Source organism: Petaurus breviceps, unplaced genomic scaffold (assembly GCF_028583685.1).
Source record: "Petaurus breviceps papuanus isolate PSGF00001 unplaced genomic scaffold, PetGlider_PUasm1.0 76, whole genome shotgun sequence".
NCBI classification, from domain to species: Eukaryota; Metazoa; Chordata; class Mammalia; order Diprotodontia; family Petauridae; genus Petaurus; species Petaurus breviceps.
Window position 1 is genome coordinate 22,726,973 of NW_027186473.1, and position 20,045 is coordinate 22,747,017.

The following is a 20,045-nucleotide window of genomic DNA, read 5'->3' on the forward strand; positions in this document are numbered from 1 at the left end:
TTCCCCATAAGACTTGATCTAGGACCTTCTCTTAGGGAAAGCTAGGTAGTATAATGGGATAAAGCACTAGAACTGAAGTTCGGAATGTTTGAGTTCAAATCCTACCTCTGACATTTACTCTCTGATCCCTCCTGAGCAAATCATTCACCGTGCTCAGTTTTAGTTTTTCCATATATAAAATGAAAATAATAATAATAGCATGTAGCTCATAGGGTTGTTATGAAGATCAATGAGATAACACGTGCAAATCACTTTATATACCTTAAAACTTTATATAAATGCAAACTTACCATAAACTAAGAACTAAAGAAACTATGTCTACCCACGTATATATTCTTAATTACCCAAAAAAGAAGCCTTTTGATTTAGATATCCATAGCTGCACTATTGGTTGAATCATATTCAAGATTGGTATATTTTAAGATTAAAATTAGTGGCTCAACATTTTTAGTGGTATGTTCATTCTTTACTCTCCAGTCATCTTCATGCTGCCATACTTCTGAACTCCAGTTCTTATCTCCATTGGGGCACTCTAAGCTTCTGCCCTGAGACCCTGGGCTTGTAACTAAAACGTATTAACCATGAATGCTAAGTCTGGACTAATTTATACCATACTGTTATACAGCCTCATTCATGCTATACTACCTTGCATATACCCTTATCTTCCTTTTATACTCTGAGAGCCTTAATCAAAGACTTCTCCCCTGCCATCACTGTTATAGAAGACAGATAAATAGATAAATGATAGAACAGAATACTTGTTAGCACTTATATGTGTCAGGAACTAATTTAATTTCTAAGGATAAAAACCAAAGCAAAAAACAAGCATGCAAGACCGTACTTGCTCTCAAAGATCATATATTCTGATGGGGAAGACAAAACATAAAGGAGACCTGGAAATGAGCAAGTCTTCTGACCATGGAAAGTTAGGAAAGTACAGTCTAATAAACTTAGGAGAAGTGAAGTGAAGGTTTGGTGCTGGGGAAAATTAATTTCTGACATTAGGATATACATAGAGGAGATTGTGGTTTGGAGCTGATAGTCATGTGTTTTGTCTTCATTCTCAGTATATAAACTTAACAACCAGAAGAACTATCTTGCTTATATTTGTGTTCCCAGCAGTTAGCATGGTGCATGGCACATAACAAGAATGATATACTTTTTTTACTCAATTGTGAAGGAATGTGAGTGTGAGGTAAGCAACTTGTTTATTTTGTGGTTTTTGTCAAACCGATACACATCATATCCTATGAAATGCACTGGATTTGGGGGGGTGGGGAGGAAGGGATGGACCTTTGTCACTGTCACAGATTAGCATATGTCTTTCATGTTCAGCAGGCTCTTTTACTGTCAATAAATCATAATCTGGTAAATTCTCTGTGAAACAGTATTATATAATGGACAGAGTTATTCTGAGTCCAGAAGACCTGGTTTTAAGTTCCGTTTCAACACTAACTGACCATGTGACCAAGTCTTTTAACCCCAGGTAATCTTCATTCTTTATTCCAATTAAATTGTTGTCCAGTTAAAAAAAAAAGTTCCCATGCATAGGTTCAGTGTCTTTCAATATCTCTTCTTTGAATTCAGAAACAAACTATTACACCAGGATAGCTATTCAAGGTCTAGAGCTATGCCATGAGGCTCTGTCTCATTCTTTATGCGGAAGGCTTACTTTCATGGATAAAATGATTCAATTTCATCTAACAAAAAAAAAATCCTTAAAACAACAGTATGGTTACTAATTAAAATGTAATGAGATCTAAACTCTAACTTTAAGAAAATAACATTTGCAGAAAGTTTTGAAGAAATTAACAAAAACATACAATATGATACAAATTACACAGTCTTCAGTTTCAACTATGGCCAGTTACCCGAAAACTAAATTTGACTGTTTTTACTTTTGTTCACTTACAGCTGTTATCAAAATAGGAAGGCAGTTGAACACAGTTCAAGAAATTAGTATGATACTGGGGTTGTAGAGGACCTCTTGAGACCCTCTACGTTAGTTTTCTAATAATCATTTCTATATATAATAGATTTCACTTAATGAGGCCAATTTTTTTATGTTAGTATGAACAGAGAAGAGACTGTGATTTGGAGCTTGTGGCTCTGTGTTATGTCTTCATTTTTAGAATGGAAATTTAACAACCAGTATTATCTAACTTTTATTTATATCCCCAGCAGTTAGCATGGCACATGGTAAAAATGTATACATTTTTCACTCAATTGTACACAACCTTAATTTCTACATTATTTTTGGCTTTCGGTAGAGTTCTGGACTTTGAGCTACATTCCCTTCTGTCTTCTTGATTTTGTCTGCGTGAAAGCTTTCAGGATCTTAAGATTTATATAACCAGATCAATCCTTTTGATACTAGCTTTTCAGTAAGAACAGGAAAAAATAATGGTCTTCTACCATATAATCCTGAGTAAATTCTGTTTACTTCTATGTATTGTCTGTATCTAACCCATTTTCGATTCAATAAACCAGTTAAATGCTTATCATATTTTTTCATGTTATTTTTATTTTTTTCTTACTTAATTCCCAAAAGGTCAAGCCTTTTGTCCTATTAAGGGAAAAGGGAAAGGTGTCGATAAAAGCAACAGAACTTTTCTTGATCTCAGTAGTAAAATTAAGTGTTGGATTTCATTTCCAAAGATCCTCTTTCCACCTCCTAAATGCCACAATTCTATGCTTTTAAAGAAAGCATTAAAATAGTTTTAAAATTCATACATTATTTTCCCTAGGTAAAATTGTCATTTTATTACTTTTGATTATTGATTAAGTGCATATGCTACAGTGAATCCCAGAATCCATTTCTTAGTGGACAGAATGAACAAACAGTTACTTGGTGGCACAATTAAAAATTATTCCTTCATATCAAAGTTCTAAGAAGTCATATAGCTCAAATCTCCAGAAATCAAAAGCATAAAACTAAATAAATATGGAATTAAAGGAAATTTAGAGCAGTTCTGAAACTTACCAGAAAAAAAAAAGTGGTAGGCATAGAGCAAATAATACCAACTCTTGGTTTTGAGAAACTCTTGAGACTCTGGGAAAACATCAAGCAATTTAATAATTGTGATACCTGGTTTCATTTTATTCTTTTCTTCTTTCAGTCTTCACCTGTCAGTTTGGAAAATGCTGCTTCTTTCTTTGATGAAATCTCTTGTGAGAGAAAGGAAGCAGAGAGGGTATGGAAATGGAGAGATGCCAGTAAGGTCTGAATGCTGTACAAAGATCCCTCACCAGGGCTCTCCAGGAAGCCAGACAGCATCCAGGCAGAAGAGAGAGACTAATGACAAGAATTTCAAAGAAATGGATGGAGACAAGCAAAGACAAAGTGTCTGTGTGGGGAGCAGAGAGAAAATAATCAGAAGATTGAATTTTAGATGCATTAAATAAGGGAAAGAAAAGAAGAAATATAGGCTAGTGAACTTTCAATTACCCAGTTTAATTTTTTTAAGTTCTATTAAATAAAAAATTTCAGGATCTTAAAGATATTTTTTCCTCTTGGACCCCAGCAACTACCATGAAAATGTTAATGTGTGTGTGTTTCCCTCTGTGCCCTATGTTGCCCCACCCCACTCTCTTCAATGTTTTGTTTGGCTCATAAAAGTGGCAGAGGTGAGAGAATATGTTGGCAAAACAGTAAAAATAAGTTTGTTACACATAGGAGGAAAAAAAATCAGAAACTTATCTGAAAAAAGTGAGAAATGAACTGACTCAATGAACCATAAAAAAAAGAAAACAAGAAATGAAGATCAGTAGCCACAAGACAACAATGAAGAGAAATATATTATATATTACATATATACTTATAATATATATACAAATATATATGTGTGTATACATAAGTATATACGTGAGTGTGTGTGTGTGTGTGTGTGTGTGTGTGTTTGAGTGACAGGGACAGAGGGAGAGAGAATGAGTGAGTATATATGAGTTATCTCTTTGGGGAAACTTAATCTTTTGATATGTTTTCTACACTTTTTTCTTTCCCCAATTATCAAGTGATATTATGGTTGTTAGAGCTGAAAGTAAAATAAATAAATAATAGTAAATATAGGTACTATCACAATAATCTTAGCTTCAGAGCACCATAGAATCAGACCTGGAAGGTGTGTCAGAGACCATCTAATAAACCCCCTTATTTTACAGTTGTAAAATTTGGGCAAGGAGAGGTCAAATGACTTCTCCCAGGATAATAGATTTAGAACTAGCTAGAAAGTACCTGAAAGGCAATGGATTACAATGCTAATATTTCACTAATGTGGAAACTGAAGCCTAGAAATGTTAAATCATTTGCCCAAGGTCACACAGGTATTAACCACCAGAAGGTAAAATTTAAGCCTAGGTCCTCTGACTCCCAGAGCCTGTGGTCTACATGCAGCATGGAATAATCAAAGAGAGTTGGCTTTGGAGGTAGAACTACAGGGCTGTCTCACCTTAGATGTCTGACCTATACAAGTCTCAATGTCTCTATGCCTCAGGCAGTACTCTCTAAAACATGCAATGGAAGGAGACTGTTGAATGAGAGTTTCCTCAGGCCCACCAGAAATAGTTAAAGGAAAGAAAGATTAGATCCAGAAATAATAAGAGGAAATGAATATTTGCAAGGAATAAAGAAAGTTGTGATAAACAAAGTACATGGCAGGAAACAAAGAAGATTATGTCCAAAAATATATGCTCACAGGAATCTGAGCTATATAGTACAATATACAAAGGGCATTTGGATACAGCACCTAACCCATAATAATTACTGCAGAATCCTCTAATCAGCTCTTCCCATTTTCTAGAATATCCTTGTTCTCAAATTGTAATTTCAATGTCTTTTTTTCCCTACATAGGAATATGTTGCACTTTTCATATCTAAACTTATAATTGAATTAGTTAATGCCTATCTCAATATATTGAAGTGGCTGAAGTTCTAGAACTGAAGATAGAAGATGTAGCTTCAAACTTTGTCTCAATAACTTCTTAGTAAGCTGTATGAATATGGGTAAATTACATAATATCTCAGAAGCCTATGGTCTCCAAAAAGGAGATGGTAATACGTATAATCACTATCTAATGAAGTTATTGTGAGGAAAGTACCTTGCACATCTTAAAAACCAAGGTAAATTTGAATTGTTATTCGTTATAATTTTGTTCAGTTTCATCCTTTTCTTTCCAAGTACAGAATTAAAAAAAAAGTGAATGTCATTTTGCCATTTGACCATTATAATTTAAGGGCAAAAACAATGTTGTTGTGTTACAGGTTTGCATGCAGATAAGCAGGGATAGAATTGTAAATGATTAGAAAACTTATAAAGATTGAAAAGAGGATATTCATCAGGTTGTACACATGCCATACAACATGAAGAAAGATAGTAATCTAATTCTCATGATTGCACATTTTCTTATAATCTTTTAAATATACACACAACTATATCTCTACACACACACATTTGACATGCTTCAGGGGGTCCCTGTTATCTCAACTATAAACTCCTTTGATTTTTAATGCATATATGTATATAATATATACACATATGTGTATATATACACGTTATATATTGTGAAAGGCATATGTATATGGGATATAGACCAAGGGGAGGAGTAGAGATAAATTATGAAAAGAATATACATGTAGATGTAGTATTTGTATGTATATTCAAGCGCATTCATATATATGAATATATGTAGAGAATCAGTTGTGTATCTATATGTACATGTAGATACACAAACATATATTTAAGTAGCACATCTTAAAAATTGCAATAAGTGAGCCAATTAAAAATCCCCATCTCCCAGAGAAGTTCTGCTTACTAGCTTACACTTTTTGTCAATATCATAGCAATTGTTTTCTTGGATTCTAGACCTTAGTATCATGACAACCCTTCTTCCCTCTTTCTCTAAGCTTTGCTTGATTTTCAAACAGGTAAGAAAAAGTGGATTTATAATATTTTACTTTTTATAGTATGCAGATTTAGTATTGAATAAATTTACATGATGGATAATCTGTTATTTAGATAACCCCACAGAAATTACATTGGCAAAAATGGAGTTTTGTGTTTGCCTACTTACTAGGGCACCAGACAAGGAAAGAACAAATTAGAGAGAGCTGTCCTTGGATGCAGGACCTGGGTTCAATTCTCACCTCAAACATCTGACTTATACCCTTCCCTATTTTCTAATGAAGAGTACCACCATTGCTGGGATGGAACCTAAAAATTTTGTATGCTACCAATTTAAGAGCATATATCATTCAATACTAATCCTGGTAGAGAGGCATATCAAAGGATCTACCTTTCACATTTCATTCATTTCATTTTCTATCCTAATCATCCCCTTTCCTTTTCTATGGGATTCAAACTCTGACAGATAGCCAAAGATGGAACTATTTCTAGTCAAACTATATATAAAACACTATGAAGAGCTGCACTGCATATTTTCCCTTTCTTTTTTTAAACAGAGTAAACATTTTAATATTTTTATCTCCACATAAAATCCAAATATGTCAAAAACTGAAATCATCAAACTGACAACATTCCTGACTTCTCCATTTTTGAAAGTATCTTGAATATGCCTTATTTCAGTATAGAGGGATTTGATTCCTCCCTCTGCTTTGCATCCCCCTCAAAGCTCAAAACTCCACCATCACCACCACCACCCATAGCCTCTTCCTAAATCCTATCACTGGTTCTTTGTGCATAACTCTCTTGGATCTCACCAGGTTTGTAGTTGTTATTGTTTTATTTAACCAACCACCCTGCTTCTTACAGATCCCAATCATTTTACTTTTGAACTTGAATTCCCAAACAATCACCTAGCTGACATGCTTCAGTGCCTTCTTTTTTCTCTAAAGTAAAATACAAACTCCTTTCTTTGGTTTTAAAGTCCTTCCCAATCTGTCTCTAACCTGTCTTTTCTAGCTACTTTTACAATTATATGATCTCTGGCACAGTATACTCTACCCAAACTGATCTACTTCCTCTTTCCACTCAGGGGTGGGGAACTCAGGGACCTTCTAGGTCCTCTGATGCAGCCTTTTGACTGAATCCAAATTTTACAGAACAAATCCTTTTATTAAGACCATTTGTTCTGTCAACTTTGGATTCAATCAAAGGTCTGCACTTGAGAATCTAGAGGGCCACATGTGGCCTCAAGGCCTTATGTTCCTTACCCCTGCTAGATGATATTCTACCTTTCCCTTGTCCATGCCTAGAATACTCTACTCTGACTTTTAGAACTCCTAGCTCCCTTTACAGTTACACTCAAAGACTACCTCTTTCAAAAGACCTTTCCTTATATTCTCAGTTCTTAAGTACCTGCCCCATTCACTTGATTTTTATTTTGCATATATTTGATATATTTTGCATATATTCCATATTTACTTCTCTCTGAACATATTTGCAGTAGAATATGATTAGAATTAGTTGTCTAACTTTTTTGTTGGTATCCCTAGCACCTGACACGTAATTATTATTTAATAAATATTTGGTAGTTGATTGAATTATTGTTTCTCTGCCTCTAATATACCCCTTCCTTCTTATATGTACTTTTTACATATTTTATTTTTGTGCCTATCAATATTTCTAAAATATTCTCAGTATATAATCACCTTCTTAAAAAATTAAGGGGCTTACTAATATTAGTGATGAAATGAAAATTTTTCATTTTAGCTCATACTCTTCCATCAACTGTCTCCAATATATCTGCCCAATTCAAATTCTCACTGCCATTTTAAACTTAAAGCCAAGATGGTAGAACAGAAATGACTGCCAGTGCCCTCTTTTTTTTCAGACCTTTCATTCTCTTCTTTCTACCTTTGTGCCCACTGCCATTATATCCAGGCTTAGCTGCCTGAAGCACCCTCTCTATTATTGATTTCATCAGAACTGATCCACCACAGCCAGATTCTCCCATGCTTCTAAATGAGCTCTTCCTCCTACCTTCCCTTCATCAAAAGACACATTTCAAAAAAAGAAGTGCTTAATATATTTCCTTCTTTCAGGAGTATTTGAATTTTAAAAAGAAAAGCTGGGAGACAGCATTGTTTTATTTTTTTTTTAAAGGATACTTAATGATAGAATTTCAGGCACTCATAGTAAAAAGAAGATTTCTTTAGCCTTTCAGAAGAAGTAAAAGCAGTCACTTAGAATTTGAATTCTTCTGAAAGGCTGAACAAAACTTCTCCTTAATTCCTTACACACCCACACCCATACGCCCACACACACCACACAGATATATTGTATTATATAAATATATATGTATATATACATATTCATACACATACTTATGTATATATACTTGAATAATGTTATATTATTGAGTATATAAAAACAAAAGTAATCAATAATCAATTATATTAAATTTAAATAGTCATGATGCTTTTTCTAGTAGGTGATAAATGTGGGGTTTCAGTATCTGGCCTCGAGTCAGGAAGATTCATCTTTGAGAGTTCAAATTTGGCCTCAGACACTTACTAGCTAGATGATCCTGGGCAAGTCATTTAAGTCTATTTACATCATTTTCCTCATCCATACAATGAGCTGGAGAAGGGAATGGCAAGCTACTGCAGTATCTTTCCTAAGAAAACCCCAAATGGAGTCATGAAACGTTAGACATGATTGAAAAATAACTGAACAACACCACAATGTTGAGGTTAGGTGGCATTATACAATCATAGATTATAAACTAGCTACTTCTACTCCCTTAATGATGAAACTGAGGGTGAAAGAGGTTAAGTTACTTGCAAAAGGTTAGTCACTACTACAACGAGTAGTGACAGAGTCAAGCTTATGAACTCAAATCATCTTATTCTAAATCCATGCCTCTTTCTCCTGCACTGATCTGGCTCATTGTCTTAGGCCACACACATAATTTGTTCTACCTTGCATTGCTGCTCTTAACCCAAACATTTTTCTCCATCATCTCAATCAATCCACATTTCCATATTTCCTTCAAGGTCCAAATTCTCTAACCTTCCATAAAGGAGTTTCCCAGGGATAATTCCATTGCATATTGCTATGTCTTTTATATTCTCTTAGCATCCAAGAGCATAGTGTCTATCATACTGTCATATACTTGTTCACATCTTGCCTTGAAAATTGTGTGTAATGCTTGTATATATTTGTGTGTGTTCCTTCCTTATCTCTCTTCCTAGAATATATATTCTTTAGGGGAAGAAAGTATGCTAATTTATTATTAGCAAATTCAATTCAGCAAAAACCTACTGTGTGCAAGGTACTGGGCTAAAACTCCAAATTATGAACAGATTTTTGGGTTCAATATTAGCTGAACAAATGAAGGTCTGAATAAATGAAAAATATGAAATATGGAAAACAAGATAAGATGATTTGATCTAGCTCATTTTTACATTGCTTCAAGATTAATGTCATTTTTAAGAATATATTTGCAACTACTAGTCTCATTCAACAAAAACATAATGTTAAAAAGCAGAACTGATAGACATTTTTCATTGTGTTTGAATAACATTTAAGCTAAAAGGTATTAAAGTAAAAAAAAAGAAACTAAGAAATAAGTATACTTTGATGTAGGCAAGTAAACGTTAAAATACATGTGTTTTAACCTGTGATTTAACGTGCCAAAGAGCCATACTATTTGTATACATTGGAGATTATACATTCCCTGGCTGCTTCCAGCAATTTTTTTGACTCAGAGTTAAAAAATTCTTGTTCTTAGAATTAGTGAAACAATATACTCTTTGGCCACTGAGCAGGAAGTTTTTCTGGTACCACAGAACTGTAAAAAGAATTGGCTTTGCCCTTGGCTCTCTCTTTGTTCTTCTCTGCTCTGTGGCAAATAACGCTCTTTCACTGGATTTCTTATGAGGTAGTGGTAAAGGATTGGAAGCTTTTCTGATACCCAAGAAAATAGGGTGACTGTAACTAACTAGCATTATGAACAAAGGACTCAAGAAGATAAGTATAATCCTGGGCTGGGTCTTTTAATACCTTTTCCATTTTGCATTTCCTTTCCTGAGTAACAAAACATTCATCCCAAGATCAATGAGTCTAGGAGTGGAAATGACCAGAGTGTCTAAAAGGTCCAGAGGGTGCTGGGACAACTGGATGGAGCTGACAAGAAGCAGGGGAAGTACCTTTGTTAGAGAAGAGAACTACCAAAGAAAGGAAGAGGCAAACGCTGGCTTGACTGGATGGGAGACATGGACTATGAGGAAATTTGGTGCTAAGATGAAATGGAATGGGGACTACTCAGAAGTCCTGCAAGCTGCTTGATATTCCAAAGAATTTTAAGTATTAACCACCCAGGAAAATATAACTATAGATATTGTTATTGAATCTTGTTCTAAAGTTTTGTTTTGTCCTTGTGCATCTGTAAGTTTATTGTGTTTAGAATTTCTTTTCTTTGTAGGAAATAAACATCTGTCATATATTTAACTATAATTGCATATTGTGAACTGTTTTGTGAAATTTTAGTCCTTAACCAAAATTTCAGGTAAATCATACTGATAGTGGTGTCACTATAGGTGGAAATGTAGGCAAAGCCTAACCTGGGGTGAGGAACCTGCAAGGCCACGTTTCGCCCTCTAGGCCCTCAAGTGCAGCACTTTGATTGAATCCAAACTTGAGGACCTAAAGGGCCACATTTGGCCTTTAGGCCACAGGTTCCCCACCCCTGAACCCCTTTCATTAGTTCAGATTCCTCCAGGATCAAACCTATTTCAAAGTACTTGGCTAATCCACAGAAGAAGAATACCTCAGAAATTGAGATTGAGGGTGCAGTACCCCAGGTCCTAGGACACAGCAATAATTTTAATTGTTAGATATATGTCAGGTAAATATAATTGAAGAAGATGTCAAGGAACATATTTTTGTACAGACTATAAAATCTTTTTTTAGCTAAATTTAAGCTCAGACTATTTATAAAGGATGGTAAAAGTAAGCGATCAAAGTATAGACTCTATGTCTCATGTACAGATATTCATTCCATTGAAATTTTCAAACTAATATGGATATAAATAGAAATAATAATTTTAAATTACAAATTATCAGTCAACTACATGTCATAACTAAAAGAGATCTACTTTGGGTTCCAAATGACAAAACATAAAAACACCAAAAACTTACATGCTTTGTGAAATTTGTGCTTAACATCACGGATCGTAGATGTTGGAGACACCTGAAAATTTAGAAAAAGAGGAAAAAAATATATTTTTACTAAATGCTTCCAACTTCCCTCCCCCTCAGCCTGCCCTCCCTTCCATCATGCCCCCTCTCATCCCCTTCCCCCACTACTCTCCTGGAGGGTGAGATCCCCTATTTAGTGTGTTTTTCACTCCCTCCTCAAGCCAAATTCAATGGGAATAAGGTTGACCCATTCCCTTTTGCCTTCCTATTCTTCCTTTTGTTTTTTTTTATTTTTTTCATCTTAAACGTAAAAAATAAGAAAAGTACTGCCATATGCACATCAAATGTGAGAAAGAATTCAATATAGCAATAAATTTCCATTTCGATAAAGCCTATAAAAATTACTATGAGTTGTGTGGAGAGCTGTCCATCTTTGCTTCCTTTTAAGCTTTTTTTGTTCTCTGCTGTGTACCTTTTACTTTGTTCTTTCTCACCCTTCTTTCCCCTTGCCCATGAAAGCTAAGAGTAAGCACGGATACACACAGACACGCACATACAGGCACATGCATACACACATGCATATATACACATGTATAGATTTATACACAAAAAGATATACATATACAGAAACACACATACACTCATACATACATATACATACACATACTTAGATATCAATCATCATAGTCATATATAGACATATACATACATATGCATCTTTGTAAGAACATAGTAATTTAGTCTCTGTTTCTCTGAGGGTGGATATTTTCTTCCTTCATAAGTCTGAGTCTTTCCATATTTTTGCAAATCCACCAACTCATCATTTATTTACCATAGCAAATTTCCCACCTTATACTGTCTAGTTGTTTTAAATAGTCCAAAACAACTTTGATAAATATGGCTTATACATATTTAATTTCTCTTTTTTTTTCACTTTGGATTAATCTAGTTTAGCTTTAATGTTGCGATTCATGATCATCGCCCCCTGTTCCTTTTTTCCTTGCATGTTCTACTCCTGATCTTTATTTTATATTTGTGCATGTCTCTTATTTCCTATCCCTCCTGACTCCTCTACTTAACTTTTACTCAGTAACTTGCCCTTCTAATACTTAACCTACTGCTCCTCCAAGGATCCCTCCCTTATACTCCCATTCCCATTAATTTAAACACCCTTCCTTTCCCCCCTTTAACCTATTCTCTCTCCCTCCCCTCTAACCATCCCTCCCTTATCCTCTTCTCCCTCCCTATCCCTTTAGAGTTTTATTCATTTCTGAATTTAGAAGATTTCTATACTCTTGTAGATATGTACGTATTGTTTCCTTTTGAATCTATTCCCAATGAAAATATATTTCCAGAACTAACAGCCTTCCTCCCCTAATTCCTCTGTACCAGGTCTTTCTCTCACACCTCATTTGTATAAGAAAATTGCTCTTTTTAGCTGTCCCTAAACAGTTTTATTTTTTAAAATCATATCAGGCTCAGTTCTGCCCCAATCTTTCTCTTTTTTTTGCTTTTTGCTTTCTTTTTGGAGGGCAATTGGGGTTAAGTGACTTGCCCAAGGTCACATGGTGTGTGTGTGTGTGTGTGTGTGTGTGTGTGTGTGTGTTAAGTATCTGAGGCCACATTTGAACTCGGGTCCTCTTGACTCCAGGGCCAGTACTCTATTCACTGTGCCACCAAGCCACCCCAACCCCAATCTTTCTTATAAGCTATCGAATTATTGATTATAATCTTAGAGATATATTTTATATTTCACACACAAAAAATGTAGTGTATCCTTATTGAGTTCCTTGTAATTTATCTTTAGTATGTAGCATATATTTCTCTTTGTTTTATATGTTGAATCTTCTATTAAGCTCTGTTTTTTTTTTTAACAAAATCCTGAAGGTGGGCAATTCATTAAATCCATTTTTTCCATTCAGTATTATGATTAACCTTTACTGGGTATGGTATTTTCAGCTGGAACTTCAGTTCTTTTGCTCTTCCATATGTAGTGTCCTAAGACCAGCAGTATTTTAGTGTCGCCACTACTAGGTCTTGTTTGATTTTAATTTTGGTACCACCATATCAAAATTATTTTTTTCTTATTGTTCATAATATTTTATCCTTGAGCTGGGCATTTCAGAATTTGATTATGATATTCCTGTGGGTTTTCCTTGTAAGATATCTTTTAGATAGTGACTGGAAGATTTTTTCTACTTCTATTTTCCCCTCTTGTTCTAATACTTCACAACAATTTTCTTTAATTATTTCTTGTATTATTGCATCAAGATTATTTTTTTATCATAGCTTTCAGATAGTCTAATCATTCTTATATTTTCTCTTTTTGATCTGTTTTTCCAGATCAGTTGTTTTTCTTATAAGATGTTTCACATTTTCTTTCATTTTTTCATTCTTCATATTTTCTTTTATTACTTCTTGATCTCTTATAACTTCTCTAGCTTCCTCTTATCCAATTCTGATTTTCAAGGACTCATTTTCTTCCTTAAGATTCTGGAATTCCTTTTCTAATTTTTTGACTTTCTTTTCATAATATTGGGGGCTTTTGGAGTGTTTTCTTTTTCTTAATTTTCCTCAATCTCCTTTTTTTAAAACTCTTTTTTAAAGTTCTTTTGCAAATTATTTTAGGGCAGGTGTCTATTTGACATTATTCTTTGGAGTAGAAGGTTTCTTTACTTCAGTATTCTTCTCTATATGAACCCAATCTTCTCTATTCCCATAGCAATTCTATGTGTTTGGATTCTTTCTCCTTGGCCTCTTCATTTATTATTATTTTTATTTGTTGCAACTTAGTTTTTGTAATCACTTCTAGTACTAGGGTATGGGTAATGGTGCCTCTGGCTTCAGACCCTTCTTCAGCTCTCTCCTTTGGAGTGCAACTGAAACCAGTGCCTCCAGTCTCCTGTAAATGCCCACAGCCAGTGGTGTCCCTTCCTCTCTGCCTTTGCTTCCACCTGGTGTGTGCTGGTTCTTTCTCATCCCTGACTGTGGCTCCACAGCAAAGCTGGGTCTGGCGTTCCGTATCAGCAGAGGTTCCCTCTATCATCCCTGGCTCAGATGCCCAATTCTTCTCACTGTCCCTGAGGTAAAAACTTCCTGTGTCTGGGGTTGAAACACCCTTTCAATCCAGCTAACCCCAGGGCTTGCCATTTGTTGTTTAAGGGAACATAGCTTGGAGGATTTTACTTTTCACAAGGACCAAATCTGTTTGGGGATTTTTCTTCTGATTTTCTCTGATTGTCCTAGAAGGACCACTGTTCTGTTCCTACTCTTACTTATTTTTACCACTCTATGTTCACCCAGAGGTGCTATTTTATCTCATGTGTGGTAGAAATATGAAAAGCTTGGGATTTTCTAACCTACTCCTCCAACTCCCCAGAATCCATTTAATTCAATACTTGCAATGTTGAGCTCTACTTCTGGGGTGTAAAGGGCACTGTCCTAAGCTTCTCTCTTTTTTTTTTTTTAAAGCAATCGGGGTTAAGTAACTTGCTCAAGGTTACACGGCCAGTTATTTCTGGGTGTGGTGCTAAGTATCTGAGCCTGGATTTGATTCCCAGGTCATCCCGACACTGGGGCCAGTGCTCTTACTCACTAAGCCACCTGGCTGCCCCTGTCCTAAGCTTCTCATCCAGGGGGCTGCAGATTTTGGTTGTTTGCCGGTGTTGCTGAGATGTCATGGTGGGACTTGGCCATTCACATGGCACTATGTTGTGGCCCTAGTGTGTGTGTGGGCAGGGGGTGGGGGAAGGGTTGGCCATTTGCCCACTAATGCTGGCAGAAAGCCTGCTGCTGCCTCAAGGTCTTCAGCGGGCTTGGTGCTGAGCCAGGGCCATGAAGGAAGCTTGGTGCTGAATCAGGATTCATGGGTGGGCTTTTTCTTCTGAACTCTCATTGTCCAGGAAGATCACTGTTCTGCCCCTACTCCTATTTATTTTTATGCTCTATGTTCATCCTGAGGTCTATTATTATCTCATTTGTGGGGAAAATCTGGAAAGCTTGGAATTTTCTGACCTACTCCACCAATCTTCCCAGAATTCTAACTAGTCTGGTTATTTTCAGCAGTTTTTCCTGAACCTTAGACTATGCGATTTGTTTATTTATTTTTGTTTATCAAAGCTGTTTTTCATACAAAACAAGTAAGAGGACAGAATAGGTACAACTTAGAATAGATTACATGTATTTGGGTTATAACCTACCTAACTTTTATCAATATATTTAAAAACATATTGCATCATAATCCTTTATTGAATAAATAGGATCAATGAAAATATGCTTCATTTGGCAGCTTTTACCTAGTTTCTCTGGGATATATTTGTTAGTTTATGAATGGCAATGAGAAGGATTCAAAGTGATGAATTAGATAAAAACAATATGAAACCCCCATTAGGGTGTATTTTGGAGAAAAACTACATTTGAGTCAATAACTCATAAATCTTTGACCATTCAAAATGCTTTAAAATTGAATGCCATTTTTTTTCCTATGAAAACAAAGTTGGGTTGGAACAAGGCAATTCTTATAAAAGTACAATGTGCTTGTATTAACTAATATATTTGTAAATATCAAATAATTGCATTTTATTCTTAATAGCAGTTTGAGTATAGCATATTTAACACCATGCCAATAGACAATGACATTTATTTTAACCTCTTTTTAAAAATAAATGTGAATTGTATGATATAGATGGTATTTTTTCTATTTCTAAGTTATTACTAAGAATGAAAAAAAAGTGTTCATTCATGTACCCAGGTCTAATAGTTTAATAATAACCAGGTGATAAAAATTTTCTATTTAAGGTATTTCACTAAAAATTTTTCCTTTTTAGGTCACCAATAAATAGCTATTCTTTAGTCCTTGTGTATGTGTTTGATAATCTCAAGGCAAGTTCTAGGGGCCTGGTATCTAAATCAGAAAGTCCCTCCCCCCTGCAATTTACAACTTGCAAGACCATCAGAATAGAAATATTGACAATTCCTCAAATGTATCTGCACCACACACACACACACACACACACACACACACACACACACACACACACACACACACACACCCCTCTGACTTCACAGGAGTCATTGCTTAATCAAAATAGTAAACACTAAACTAGGAAATCAAGGATGTCTCTATCAATTTTCAATCATCTTTGCCTTATTACTCCTCTCTGTCCTTCACCTTAACCCCTTTAATCCATTTTAGTCATTTTTGAATTGTTAGAGATGAATAATATTGATGAAGTTTTTAAAAAATGAACTTTTTTTACATCGTTTCAATAATATTCCTAAATGGCATTCTCCACTTCTCCCACCCAAGCTTTATACACAAAATGAAGGTATTTCACAAAACTAGAGAAGTATGAAAATGTGAGGAAACACGGAATCCAATCTATTTTAATCAACTAATTGCACATAGCTATTATTGTATGTGTTTGTGTCATATGGGAGAAGTATTTTTGTTGCTTAGTCATTTAAATTGTTTCTGACTCTTTGTGACCCTATTTGGCATTTTCTTGGCAAAGATACTGTTTCTTTCTCTGGCTCATTTTTACCAATGAACAACAGAGGCAAACAGGGTTAAGTGACTTGCCTAGGGTCACACAGCTAATAAATGTCTATGGGGAGATTTTAACTTAGGAAGATGAGTCTTACTGACTTCAAGTCTAGTACTCGATCCATTGTGATGCCTAACTGCCCATGTGGGAGAAATATGCCACAACAAAACTGAAAGCATTCCTAATTTGAATAGCTTACCTCATATAAATAGATGATGTTTAGAATTGTCAAAATAAGTAAGCAATCACCTATTTAGAAAAAGAGCCTCTGAGACCACTGGAGAGTTGGGGTAAAAATTGAGAATATAACTCAATTGAAACTAACTCAAGACTATTTTAGATTCAAAGTCATATTTATTTTACAAAAAGTAGGTCTTTTAGGTAGGCAGCATGGTACAGTGGACAGAATTCTGAATTTGGACTCCGAAAACCTTAGTTCAAATCATGAATCTACCATTTATTACTTTATGACTTTGAATCAGTCATGTAATCTCTTGGCCTGTTTCCTCACATGAAATGAAGAAGACAGACTAGATAAGGTTGACAATTTCTTCCATCAGGATTTTGCTAGACCCAGCTAAAAGTTGCTCTTGAGAACCCACTAAAATATTTAGTGTGAACATTTGCATCTCAGAAATCAGCAAAACTCTATAAAAGGTGGTTGATTTATTATTCTGTTGATTGCTTAGACTTAAGAAAGTCTTACAATCATTCACATTGTCTTTGTTTTCAGAATTAAGAAAGGAGTAAATAAAAATCACTCTTTCTTAAAAACACTTTGAACTTTGCTTGCTCTCTATTCTTGCTGTCTCTTTTATCTCTATGTGAATGCCGATTTCTTCTTCCTATTGAAACTCAAGAGAGACAGAGAGAGAGAGACAGAGAGACAGAGACAGAGAGAGAGAGACAGAGACAGAGACAGAGAGAAAAAGACAGAGACAGAATAGAGAGACAGAGACAGACAGACAGACAGAAAGTAGAAATACAACTACACATATATTAAGCACTTACTATGACCCACACAATATGCTAAAGGATGGAAATACAATTATAAGCAAGCAAAATAGTCCTGACCTCAAGAAGTTTACATTCTAATGGGGTAAAATCAACATGTAAAAGAGAAAAGGGGTAGCAGAGCTTGGTTTGTCGCTGGTAGCTGGAAAGTGAGGTGGAAGCCTAGCTCATGGAAAAATAAGGCAAAAACTCTGAAAAGAGAGTGCAGGCTGGTTCCAGTGCCAGAGTAGTAGATGCTTCCAGAAGGGATGATGGTAGGGACACCATGATTTGAAGCTGGTGGCAGGCTTACCTCAATGCCACCTGTTTCATGAAGTATTCTCTATCTCCCTAGGAGAAAATGATTACTCCCCTCTTTTATTCCTGCAACTTTATACCAATCATATACATGTTCTTTCGTCACACGCCACTTGGTACTACAATATAGGTGTACCTATCACTTCTCTACTTGATTATAAACTCACTTAAGGACAATGTCTATATCCTATATCCCTTCATATCCCTTATGTCTAGCACCTAGTACTCTGACTTATGCACAACAGCAATTCAATAGCTATTTATTGACTTGCTGACAGGGCACTGAGAGATCCTGGGATCTTGGGTCATCCTTGTCCCCCAGTCAGCCAATTAAAATGTTGACATTTAAACATTCTTACTTCACCTCTTCCTGATGCTTGCTTCATGTCAAAGCTTGTCACTTCATTGAAGCTGGAGTGTGTCATTCCTTTTAGCTCTGCCTGTCAGCTGTGGAGAGTGCTTGACATCCACAGCTGTGGTATCAGAAGCGCCCTGGAAGCTGCCACCTCTCCAAATGAGAGCAGAACCACCTGGATCTGCTTGGACTGCGGTTTGCTCAACTGAGCAATCTAGCAGGGGTTTCCTATCAAGTTATTCTCTTTTTCGTGCATGACATTTTTTCTGCCCTATATTTCTGTGCCTAAGCATTATCATGTTGCAAAATTATATATATAATATGTCTATCTATATCTAATATAGGTATATGTACACACACACACACACACACACACACAGGCACACACACTAAACCAGGAAGGTTAAACAGAGTTAAATAGCAACTTAACTTAAAAAAAAATAAAGAAAGATCTCTTAAGAGTGATTTCTTGGGGGAAGGGGAGTTCTTTTAAACATACTAATCAATTTTGAATGTGATGGTATCCTGTAATGCATACCAAAAATAGCACTGATTTTGGAGTCTTACTAACCAGGATTCAAATCCTGTTTTTGACAAATATTTGTAATCTTCTTATCTCTGTATAGGGGATAGAGACTGGACTTTTGATTACATTGATATTGAGACCTCCTTTGTGGAAACTCCCTCTCACTAGTACAAACTGACAACATCTCTTTAATTTATCATTTTGGAGACTTGTCTGTAGCACTGAGATGTTGTCAGTCAAAAAGCATTTATTAAGTGCTTATTATTTCTCAGCCGCTGTGCTAAACTCTGGGAATATGTAATGCCACGCATGAGCAGCTTTCCAGAAGAATGCTAATGTGAACAGCTTTTAAGATTCTGATTACACAGTATAGTGAACGCTCTATTCTATAACAAATCAAGGCAAAACATTCACAGTAAATCAAAGTATAGCATTCATAATGACTTATCACTAAAATGGCCACATAGTTTTCACCAAAGTGGTCACAATTATTTAGAACAAATATAATCATCTCAAAGTACAATAGTCAAAGTCTTCCACTCATTGGGCACACTAAATTAACTCAATCAGTCACTTAATCAGCAATCAATTACTAAGTATCATTAATCACTAAGTACAATCATTAGAAAATACACAAACCATCCATCCCTAGGTCACTGGTAAACTACAATTTCATCATACTCAGTACCCAGGGAGAGGTCTTTTCATCTTGACTTGGGGCCAGTTCTCAGATTCCCTGGATTCCCTTCCATGGTCCCAGATTTTACCTGAACTCACCAGACTGTCACCTGGGTTCAATGGCAGACAGCTCCCAGTTCCTTGTGCAGCTCTTCCAGGAGGCCCTGCTCCACACTGAGGTCCATCTCAAATCCTTCACAACTTCTGCTCCCAGGAATTCAAAGCTCAACCAAGCCACAAACAAAGTCACTGCATCCTGGTCATGCTTCCTCAGTCTTCTGCAGCTCTTTCAAAAAATCAAAATCACCTTATCCAGCCCAGGGTGGGGAGGGGGCTTCTGGGCTTCAGGGTTAAAGAACCCAGGTTCAAGAATCCAGCTTCTTCTGGGTTCAGAAGAAGCCCCACCAACACAAATTCTGGGGAAATTCTGGCTCAGTGCTCAATTCTCTCTTCTGTAGCAGCCCTGCCACCAGATGCTGGTCCCAAGAAATTCTGACTGTGCCTGTGCCTCTCTGGGGCTTTTCTTATAT

The 20,045-nt window shown here is 35.7% G+C and overlaps 1 protein-coding gene across 8 annotated transcripts in view; it reads right to left on the bottom strand.

Moving 5' to 3' along the window:
- The window catches only part of TECRL (trans-2,3-enoyl-CoA reductase like), a 161,260-nt gene that overhangs the window by 106,052 nt on the left and 35,163 nt on the right, over positions 1-20,045 (bottom strand). For 7 of the 8 annotated variants that reach the window (XM_069105309.1, XM_069105308.1, XM_069105307.1 and 4 more), the window contains exon 2: positions 11,100-11,151. The exons of the other annotated variant lie outside the window; for it this stretch is intronic. In XM_069105309.1, coding sequence (XP_068961410.1) covers positions 11,100-11,151 — 52 coding nt within the window. The remainder of the gene's footprint in view (positions 1-11,099; positions 11,152-20,045) is intronic. 8 annotated transcript variants of the gene reach the window in all.